General features: G+C 37.7%; 1 protein-coding gene across 1 annotated transcript; it reads right to left on the bottom strand.

The window, feature by feature from the left end:
* Positions 1-411: 411 nt before the first annotated feature.
* On the bottom strand, positions 412-11332 carry ATP6V1E1 (ATPase, H+ transporting, lysosomal 31kDa, V1 subunit E1; the record flags this gene model as incomplete). The annotated part of the gene is made up of 9 exons (XM_009704522.1): positions 412-1027; positions 1616-1703; positions 2579-2673; positions 3067-3135; positions 4483-4572; positions 6384-6450; positions 6953-7062; positions 8609-8674; positions 11277-11332. Coding segments are annotated over 9 exons (704 nt in total), but the record flags the coding sequence as incomplete, so codon positions are not given.
* Positions 11333-11944: the final 612 nt, after the last annotated feature.

Below are 11944 nucleotides of genomic sequence, written 5' to 3'. Positions count from 1 at the left end.
GCAGTTGGCTGTTGTTCCTCAAGTCCTGAAATTTAATTACTACAGGGCTATGATTTGGATCTCCTGCACAGAAATAACAAACCTGTAACTGGAAATGGATTTTATTTGTTGTATCTAAATAGCGCAGTTGTGTTACTCTAGTTCTCTCTTGTCAAAGTAGATTGAGGGAGCAAAACTACTGACCCATTTTTTTGGGAAGAATGAAGCTCATCCTAGAGTCCTATTCAAAAGGCTTGCCTACAATCCAGCATTACTCCAGCAAATAGCTTTACAGCACTCTGTGCACTCGAATTCTACCTTCACAGAACAGTTATTACAATTACACACAGCCCTCAAGTAGTAAGTCCTTATACACACAAGCTTGCTTTTCAAAGGTCGCTGCCAATCCCCCGGAGGAAAGCTACAATGAACTCCATACACACACGCATTTTTATTTTAATAAATAAAGTTTTACAGGCTCAGGCTTTTTTTTTTTTAAATCACATATACAGAACAGAGAAACGCCTGATCAAGTAACATGAATTAAACCACTAACCCTGGGAAGGAATGCATGCCCTCTATAACACTGAAGGCCTTAAGTGAAAAGGGATTTCCCAGCGGCAGCATAGTAATTTACTTCACAGATTAGACAACTTGAAAGAGATGTGGCCAAAGCAAAGAGAGTGACCCTAAATGGACCACTTGTCTTTATAGAGCCACAACAGTGCAGGGAAAGCCAAGAGCCCAAATGCCTCTGTTTTCTAGTGTCATGTCTGGATGAATATGTATGTCTTCGCATCCTTTAAGCAATGCATTCTTACCACAAGTAGAGAGGCTAAGCACAGCAGGTATGCAAAATTATTCCATTGAAGAACAGATACTGGATGACACGGTAATGTTATATTTCAAGATTTTAAATTAGCAGATGCTTTTGCATCCCCTTCAGTATGGCAGTGGAACAGATCCCACCTTCTCTCATAGAGGCTTAGTCCAAAAACTTCCTGTTGGCATTAGCACCAAAGAGAGCCACTCTGATTTCTGGCATCATCTGTTGAGAAAGAGTACATCAGTTATACACAATGGGCAATACAATTGCTGTACATTCCTCATTGCAGGCACTGTGTGATACCTAGGCTAGGCTTCAAAATTAACAAGTCAATTCATTTGAGTTTTATGAAGCCTTTAGCTGAACACACGTTGCCTGCTACCCTATAGACTTAAAGGATTGCCTATACTGCAGCATAAGAAAGAGATGCCAGAGCTAGTTTTTTCCACTAGGGTATAATAGCCAAAGTTTCTAGTACTCAAGCTAGCTTCAGTAATTCAATTTAGCCTCAGCATTTCAACATCTTGACTGCAGCGTAGTCATAACAAGTCTTTCAGCATCATAATTTCTAGAGTTCTATGCTCATGCCTAATTGAAAACGGATCATTCTAGGGAAAGCCATGTTTGTTGTAGAGAAGCACAAACAGTAGGTAATTTGCTTCTTTCCATTCAAAGAGAACTTCTTACTTGTCATCCATGTTGGTATCTGATCCCACACACTACTCTGACACATTGGAGACACTAGGATTTAATTACAAGACAAAACTAGTTAATTATATCTTGTTCACCTTGGCTGTTAGAGAAACTCACCTGCTGGGCTACAAGGTCCAGGCGACTTTCCAAGGTATTGGAAACCTTAATTTTACCATCACTGTTATAGATTTCAACACCTCCAGCACTAGAAAGGGGGGAAAAAAAAAAATAATAATAATTTGTGAAATCCATGGGACATCTCGAAGTCAGAATGTGGCAGAGATATTATCCCAAATCAGTGCTTATAGGCAAGTCAGATACACAGATAAGATTTTTATTTTTTAAAAAACAAACTTTTTTTGATCATGTCTTAATAGGAATCAGCACAAACTGATCCAGTGAAGCAGCAGTGCAAATCATCTTTGGAGTTACCAGAGACCACAGCTACACATAAAGGTCCTCATTACCATGATCTAAATGCAAGCAGAGCTATGAAATTTGTCACTTCAAAACAGCTTCAGACTCTGTATTTTAATAGACAACTTTCAGATTTTGGGAACTGAGGAAGAGTGGTAAAAGTGTTGTTTGTTGGCCCACACATAAAGATCACTGATTATCAGAATATACAGATTTGTGCCATGTTGTTTATCATACTATATGGAAGTAGAGTCTTGCAGACATAAAAGCAACAAATCCCCTCAAGTGATTATCCTGCAGCACCTTATGACTCAGTTTGCTTCATCTTGAGATAGAAAGCATAGTTACATCCGTATTCTCTCTCTTTTAAAGACCAATGGTTAAGTTTCTACATACAGTTATTGTCTACTTCTGTACTACAAATCAGGCTGGAAGTTACACAAAACTTTTGACATTTTTGATTGAGAGTGTGCTTGTTTGGAGGAAACTGCTTCAGTTTGTGCTCGATTAACACAAAGAAGTGCCAAATTCCACTAGAACAGCAGCAGACACACTGTGAGGATATTCTATACATAATTTTCTGAGACCGTTCTAGTACAAGCTGTGGCTTGAAAAAGTTGCATTAAGTTAGTGCTCTGTATAAAAGACTCCCATTTTCCTTACATTTCCTCTGGCAGGAAGTTGTCTTGGTCAATGTGAACATCCACATCCCTTTTTGTGGCATTTTTGTAGATGGGAATGCTCTTCTGTACAGCAGTCTAGGATACAACATAAACCTCCAATTAGCATTGACAAATGCTAGCACACCACTTGGGTTTGGTCATTCCATCATTTGTAGCAGTAAAATGTTGGGATTGATGTGTTGGGTTTCTTTTAATTAAGCCAATGTATTTCAGTATGGCTTTTGAGCCAAAACTAATTATTATTCTTAATATTGTACCAATGTCTAAAGTTTCCTAGGTAATATCCAAGCAAGCAAACGATCCCCAACTTGAAAAGCATACTCGTTCTCTTGCATTGTATCTGCAGCAGAACTGCAGCAAGCAAAGCTTGTTTTCATGTCACACAGATGGGATCTGAGCAGCAAATATTTGCAGTGAGGTCCCAGCCTTCGTGAGCAGGATACTGTCAAACTATTCTGGGTGTCTTACCTTAACCATAGGGAGATCCTGTTTCCTGCACCGAACAACTAGTCTGGACTCAAGCAGCTGGTAGAATCCCTGCACAAGGTAACCATTACAGTATCAGAAAGTCAACATTTTAATTGTCTTAGAACTATTTAACCCCAAGAAAGGAAAGGAGCTGATCAATTTGAAAACCAAAACTTGACAGTATTAGCCTCTTTCATTTAGTTCTTTGCTCGCAAGTTCAGTTCATGCAGACATTCTGAGAGGACAGTACCAATAGCTGGCAAAGAGCCTACAGCTATGGAGTATGTGTTTGTTTGTTAGCCTCAAGTTTGGAACTCAAGTGCAACTAAACGTATGCATCATAGGATTAAGCTGCCCAGACAACGTACATGTATACATAAGGATCATGCTGTCTAAGTAGACTGAGCATGCAGGCAAGCTGACATTCTCCTATGCGGCTCTTGAAGATACGCAGTAGTTTCAGATGCCTGTTCTAATAACTCCTGCCTTGCAGTTCCTGTTGTAATACATGAGAATAGAACAGAATAGGTTTAGTTCTAGTTGGAAGGGACCTACAATGATCATCTAGTCCAACTGCGAGTACTGATGAGAACAGAACCCTCACTCGATCAAATATAATAGAGCCAAGACAGACGTGGCCAGCTTGCAAGAGTGAGACAGGTTTGTTTGATGTACAGCAATATCAGACCTCAGTGTGACAAAGAGACAACACTGATTTGGAAGCACAAGCTGGTAGGAAACATCGTTAAGAAAACGGTGTTCAAACTGCAGACAGGAGAGCTTGTGGCTGGCTTCTGTGAGTTTATAGTAACAGGACCAATTCACACCATAAGATGGCACTAGTGGTCGCACGACTGACCCTCGCCAATGCTGACTGGATTTTTAGCAGTTAATTTCTGGGGCTTGAGGACAGCGTTCTAGCTAAGCAAAGCTTTGATTTCTGCTTTGTATGTCTATCACAGACGCATGCCATACTACAGTAAACTTGTTAAAGCCAGGACTTACAAGTCTCAAATGCCAAAAAGATTTTTAAAAGTGGATAACTATTGACTTCTAGGTTTGGAGAAGCAGCTTTTGCCAAAGGTGCATTTGACCCAACTAATTACTACAGAAGCTTAAAGCGTGCATCCTAAATGTGCATGTTACAATATATGTGGGTGCATCTGCAATTATTCTTATAATGGAACTTCTGCTCGGTATACCAGCTTTTATACCTCAAAATAAGCTGCAACCTTATCTGTTCAGAATCCAAGATTGAAAGATACAGTAGAAGTGATGTTTAAAACTCAGAGATCACCCAGCAACATTTGATCTAGACTCCAATACAATTGTAACTTCCAGTGGGTTATTTTTGAAGAAAGACACCTAGGAAGATAGGGCTGCGATCACCTATTTTTTTACAGTTTAAATATTTACCTGTAGAACTAGTCCGTCCAGCAGTGTCTGGTACCTGGTAGTATCCTTCACCACCTTGGCAAGTCTCTGCTTGGCCTCATTCAGCAAATCCTACATTCAGAAGAAATCAGATCAGCAGAGCCCATCTGTTTGGCATTTGGTTTCATGCCTACCAACTTTCTGTACTCCTATTATAGCTATCACACCCTGCCAACACGTAAACATACACTCCAGCTGGTGTTCATCCAAGCTAGACCTTCATCTCTGTGCATGGCACAATATCCTTTCCAAACAGTTCCCTTCTCCCTGCCCTGATCTGAACCCATTATAACCTGACAATAATTCCTTTTTCATGAAAAAAAGACCTCAGTAGTAAAAGGATAGTACTTATAATACTAATTCAGACAAACTAAATATGTTGTAAATCATTGCCTAATGTAAACTAATAAAGTTGTCCAAATAACATTTTTTTCAGCTTTGCGGTCAAGCAAAGGAATCTAATCTATCTTTTTATCAAACAATATTCAGGTTAGATATTTGTTAATTGTAAGTAAATGCAAGTCAAAATTTTAAAAAGTGAGAGCTTATTTTTAATTTGAAGTAACTGGTTTTGATTATCTGTGTTCAGCAAATGAGTATCACGTGATTGAATTTTTAAGACATTTGAGTCAACTCAAACACAGCTCTTAGAACTGAACCATTATAATTACTTCAGATAAAGAAATTGTGTGATTTGGTATAAACCTTTCTTTACTGTCCTGTCTCATACTGTTTAAAAGAAGAGTGTATGTTAACACAATCAGTGCTAGGATATAAGACTATCACAATTTAATGCCATGGTCAGACCTAGTTATACTGCCCACCCCAGAGTAACACAGCATTTCTGGAACTGCTCATCCCTCTTGTTCATGAAAGAGGCCAAAGATCTGATAACGGAAGAAAGAGCTAGCAGCATGTGACTATAAATGTTTTAAAATGAGGAAGAGCATTATGCATTACTCAGAAGTATGAAGTTGAGTCAGTTGATAAATGAGGAAGAGATTACCCAGCAGAGACTACCACAATAGAGTTAGCTCTTTAGTCACCACCTTCCTCCTCTCTGTGAATACAATCTAAAGTTTGAAACTAAGTTTAAAGAATCAATAAACTGGTAATTTTCTTCTGCTAACTCTCCTTTTTCATGGCAGCATCAACTTGAACATTATCCAATTTTTATTTTTGACTTCTACAGGTCTGACAGCTTTTCCAATAGCTCAACAGCACCATCTAGCAGGACATGGAACACACAAACTGTTTTTGAGACAGGGTAAGAGAGAACGGGAAACCTTCAAGCTGTATAATGAGCAGAATGAGAACACACTACACATGGTGTAATATAAACATAGGAAGCCTGAACGAAGACTAAATGTAGCCTGCTCTGATAAATGATCACTTACCCTATACATCAACACACAGATTGGCCACCTACTAGAACAACAAGCAAACCTTTTCATATACTAAGGGCCACTAAAAGAGACAGAAAAAAACAAGGTAGTGGTGTTCTAAGTCTACTTGCTTAAGCCATGCCAGCTTTAATGCATAAATGTTGCCTCAGGCAAACAGAACTTCAAAGTTCTACCAACTTTGCAAGAGAGAGTTCCTGGTCTTTAAAGAAATAAGCTATTGTCCAAATGATAGATACAATGCTGCCTGTATTTCCCTAAAAGAGCAGGTAATAGAAACTGTGAAAATAAGCCAAAGCAGATTAGTGAAGCTAGACTAAATCCTTATGACTTTTCAGAGCAGCTGGGAAAGCCATTTTTGTATGTTGAAGCAAACGTCACTCAATCACAAATCATATTTTTCTTTAGAGAATGGTTAAGAACATTTCCTAGCAGATAGTAGGAACAGAACCTCTGTGTCTTTACTACAGAGATACTCACTGCAATAAGGTCATCCCTTGCCTTGAGGACCTTCAGTCTTGCTTGATTCATCAGGTTGGACATCTGACTGCAGGTTGCATGATAAAGTCGAATCAATCCATCAGACTTTGACAGAAAAACTGCAACATTTCACTGTATACTTTACGTTTAAAGATAACAATAGTACTACATTTAATAACAAAGTCTGTTCACCTGTTTGAATCTGTTTCTGAACTTGCACAAATGATGACATTGCAGAACCCTGTCCTTCAGTTAAGGCCCACCAAAACTAAACCTGACATGATCATTTGTCCCAGAGTAACAGATCAGGGTAGAGTTCTAGACATTAACTACATAAAGAAACATGAAAGATTCTTTCACCACGCTTACTAACAGTTATACTATTATAGCTCACCTTTGACAATTTCTCTCCAGGAAAAACTAGAAACTCATCATTAGAGCTAAATATGAGTTCTAAACTAGTTCAAACTAAATTTGCCTATTTACCAGGGAAAAACAATTTTGTATAAAATTAGCAATAAAATGAGAGCTCAGGCTCTGAAGTCAGCCATCTAACCTAAGCAACTTACATTTTCTTTTGCTGTTCAATCTGTTTCTCCTTCTTTTCATAATACTCCATGATTTTCAGCCTCTGTGTCTGAACAAGGCGACCCTTCTCAATGTTGAATTCTTCTTCTGCCTACAGTAAAAATTAAATAACGGAAGTGGAAATTGATTCCATGGGCTGAAAAAAACAGAATCAAAATGAAACAGCCATGCTTTCAGAGCACATTCATAGATAAGCTAGGATGATAGAATTTATGGTTCCATATAAACGAAACATTTCAACCAGTACTCAAGTCAAAGGGAGTATAGGATGTGTTCTGCTGAACTAGAACCTTGCTAAATAAAATACAGCTTATTTTATCAATTGACTGATGTGTGTTTCCTTGCAGTATTTATTCCTCAGGCACAAAAGTAACAAATTTATATATTACATACTGTTAAGCAAAACTCATTTCATCTGAGCTTCAGGTCTGATTTTTTTTTGTAGAATCGATCTCTTTTCTGGCTACAAGAGATTCTACCTAAAACAAGCTACCCAGCCCTCAGTGTTCACAAACTTCATTGCTTTAAGTATTTCTTACACAAGGAGAGTGACAGTATAGCTATTAGTTTTTTATAAAGCCTAGCCAGTCAGCATGTGAAAACACATGGCAAATTTTCCTATTTATACCTGAGAATCTAGTCTCAACTTCTGACTTCTGTTTGCAGATCATCAGGAATACCTGCTTTAGTATTGATTAAACATTTGTGTACATCTAAATCTTTAAGGGAGATTAAATATTATTAGTAATGCCTATGTTGATTCCAATACCAACAAGATATTTCAGTATTAGTACAATGCAGATTGTTAGGGTTGTAAGTCACCACTAATCCTTCTTTAGTAAAGATCTATATTCTATCACCAGGTTAATATTAAACTCAGTCTCTTGTGGCTTAACCTAAGTGAAGAATTGTGCAAGTAATTCAACTCATGACTTAAATACAAATTTATGTTTTAGTCCCCCAGGATACCTACTAAATCACATCTAGAACTAAATCTGCAGGTGGCTACACAGGTTTAGGTACAGTTATGAACCTGACTACAAACTTTCACCAACATAATTCAACCAGTTTAACTTTCACCTTTTATCATTTTGGTACATGTATAAATACTTGTGCAAGATTACTAGCATTAATGCTTTAATTTACTACTACTATTTCTGCCTGACACACTGGAAGTCAAGCAAAAATTAAAATTCAACCTTCTGGTAATAGCTTGTTATGATAAACCTTAGCAGAATTCATAAATATGCAGAGAATTCCTTTAATCCTCAGTGGTGTCAAGTTATGTATAGGAGGCAGAGGAAGGTATTCCACTTAATCCAGTCTATTCACATTACCACTCAGCTCTCCTGATTGCTTTAAAAAAAAATGAGCGAACTTGCATATGAATAAATTTATATTTAAGAACCACTAAGAAAACTTTTACCAAAAAATAGCTTTGACTTGTTTTCATTTGTCAAAAGCTAACAAATACTAACTTTATTTGGTAGCATCATTTTTTGCTATGTAATAACTAAATGTGAAGTAAGCTGTAGCTTACAAAAGCGTTCTAGGACTGCTCTGACTGCAATTGTCAAAACAGGGTGTCAGATGCAGTTTTCCTTTTGCACTTACTGACATCGAACTTCCATTTTTACCTTTGCATCTATTTCTTCAGCCTTTTCATTGGCTTCCTGCTCAATGAAAGCCATCATATGCTTGATCTGTAATAAGAGAGAGAAAAGAAAATATTTTCTGTTGGAAAGGACTTTGACGAGAGGAAGTATGTATATATTCCTCGTTTGTACAGTAGTCCTCTCCATATCCATGTACTAATTCATATAATGTTGTTTTTCAAGGAAATTAATTGAGCATACAGGTCAAAAAGTCAGTTCATCTTAACACAGATTACAAGAAAATTAATTTTCTTTCCAAATAATTCTACATAATGCTGTTTCACTAGCTGTCATTAGAAGAATGTACTTTAGATATGCAACTATACCAAAAAAATCCCAACTCACAAGTAAATTTGTATATAAATGCGAGGCTAGGTATTTTCATTCTTCACTAGTGAGAACAACTTTTCCCTCCTGCCAGGATTAGTTAAAAAAAAAATAAATTTTAAAATCCTCACACAGTAAAAGTAGTCTGCTTGTTATCACATTTACATAAAACACAGAAGATGAACATAGAGTCCCTGCTTTACATCAGGCATAGATGGCATCTGAATGAACCTAGGCATTCCACACTAGATGACCGGCGAAGCAAAGCAAAGGGCTACTGACCACTTTGGTCAGATCTGTACAATCAGAAGTTCCTTTACACAATCGAGAAATCTTTCTTGAAAAAAGTATAATAAATTCTGTAAAGACTTGAAGTCTTTAAAAATGAGGTCATTAAAAAAAATGCTGCTATATGGTTCAACTCAAAATGACTTTATAAAGCAGTTGCATGTTAGCTTGGAGGAGTGGGGGAAGGAGACAGGGATAGCAGCACTAGTTGATCAAGACCACAAGTATATCACATGCTGCTTTACAGCCTGGTATGCACTAACATATTCTACTTGAAGAAGCTTTTTGAAATCACCCCAAAACACTATAAAGCACAGGTCCAACAGCTTAAAGACAAGGAAAGCGATTATACTGAGTTCTGCTTATTTATCACATGCCTTTCTGTGACCAGCCCTAAGTAGGTTCACATTTGGGGCATACCGTGAGGACTCATGCCCAACCAAACTGCAGCTTCGAACAGGTACAGCCATTTCCAAGGGCAGATGGAGTGGACCATAAAAACCTACCGACTTTTTGCTTGCACTTAGTGACAAGTCACATTTCGCAGACAATCTGGTCTGAATAAACTTCCATGAAAAATTCTATTTATTTAATATCATGTTGAAATATTTTAAAGAGATAAGAAAGGTACCAACATGAAAACTGAGCCAACATGTAGAACAGCACTATGCCTATATAGATGAAAAAACAGAAGGGAACAGACAAGTGGAAGATTTTAAGCATGTGCAGTGGAAGAAGTGAACAATAATACCTACATCCTCAAAATCAAATCAGCAATTTTTCTTTTAATTCCAGTTTGCAACACTTCCAACTGCATGTCCACCTACAGCATCAGTTTCCTACCCTGCTTGCCTGATTAGATGACTTGTTAAACCAAGCTTTAGATCTATTTGCATTTCAGAAAAAACACAAGAGGCATAGAAAATAAAGGAAATTATTTTGCTGAATAGCCTATTGTTGAAGACGACTAACAACTTTTATATAGCAGTAATAAGCCTTACATTACTGAGTCACTTCCTCCAGCTTGGTTTGGTTTCTGAATTTTGGAAAAGTACTTTAAACAGTTCTGAGTGTTCAAGAAACATTCTCTGCATAACCAAGAGGAGTAAGATGGAAGCAAACTAATATGGCATCCATTTCCCTAAGTCTGATAAGACTGAACAGCATTATTTCCTTCAAAATCTGTTGTACTGAAATCCCTTCTTGCTTTTCATAGAAACGAAAAGAGATCCTAAGTGAGAATTTCACACCTATAAATAGCATTAGTTTTAATGACACTGACAAAAACATGTCTTTTTAAATGGGAGATCAATTTTCAATGAAGTTAATAACTTCAGTATAGTAATATTTCCTATAGAAAGGAAGAGAGGTTTTTTTCCCCATCAGTAGTAGTGGGATTATCTTTTCCATGGGAAGTTCTACATGTTAGATTGGCTGTAGCTAGAAGTGACTAGCCAGACTAGATGGAACAATCTATTAAACACCCTTTGACAGAATAAAGCAAACAAGTCTATCAATGGGAAAAATTCTTAGAGATGACTTTCAAAGTGAAAATTATTGAAAGCGCCACGGCAAGTAGTTAAGAGTTCAGAGGACCAGCTGGCAAGTTCCTACCAGATTTATATACGTGCAGAACTGTCATGCCATCAGCAGCATTTCTGTTCCAGTTAACAGGATCACCCTAGGCTCAGGAGTGTAAAACAATGATAAGAAAGTTGCAGATGTGAAATGCTATTAGCATTACATGTTTAGTATATCAACAGATCCTGAACTAACCTTTGAAGTTCAGGTCCATGGTGGCTGACCAAGACCACCCCAACATCAGCTTTATTTTTATTACCTTCATGGAAGAGGCAGAAAAAAAACAAACAAGCTTTGTGATAAAAGGCAGTAGAATGTAATGTTACAATCCCCCTTTTGGAGAAAGGCAACATAGTGATTTTACTTTCAATGGGATGTTCCTTGCCAAGAGACTATGTTTACTGAATGAGAAAATGAGACATGAAGCACTTACGATGCAAAGGACACATGGAACTTGGCTGATCTGCTGTAGAAAACTCCACAGACCAGTGCTGACTGGATCTGTGCGGTCTTTAACACAGCACACTATTTTCAACCCAGCTCAAAGCAGGTTTTTTAGGCAAGGGCAGTGTTTACTATCAATAAGGACAAAGTGTCCTGCCTCAGGAGGAAGTGTCCACAGTCAAACTTCAGGGTTGTAAGTTTCCACTGCAAGAGAAGCCCTGGTTGCACTACTCTGCTTAGGATATAAAAGTGAAATAGGTATTCGAGAATGCTGAATAGCCTACCCAAATGCTAAATTACAGCTAATTAGATGTAGTATAGCTACAAGGGAAAAAAAAAAGGGGAAGTCCTTAGAAAGCAACATCTAAAAAGACAGTACTTATCTAGGGCAACATATTTACCTGCCTTAAAGCGCAATTAAACACTGCAGACAGTATAAAGGCTACTCATGATCCCTTTCATTATAATCTGGCATAATATGTCATCAAAATGCCTCAACAAAGTTCCCCAACGGGTGGCCAATCAATCCTGCCAGGGAAAAATTCATTTCCTTCAGAGACTTCTCTTTCTCACCAAGATTGCCAGACAAGATCTTTCCCCTTCACCAACCCTTGCTTTCACAAGAGCACACCACTGTTCCACCCGCAGAGCAGCAGGCCCTGCTCCACAACTAAAACG

This window comes from Cariama cristata, unplaced genomic scaffold (genome assembly GCF_000690535.1).
Source record: "Cariama cristata isolate BGI_N322 unplaced genomic scaffold, ASM69053v1 scaffold30897, whole genome shotgun sequence".
Lineage (NCBI taxonomy): Eukaryota > Metazoa > Chordata > Aves > Cariamiformes > Cariamidae > Cariama > Cariama cristata.
This window is presented reverse-complemented; position numbering and strand designations above follow the sequence as displayed.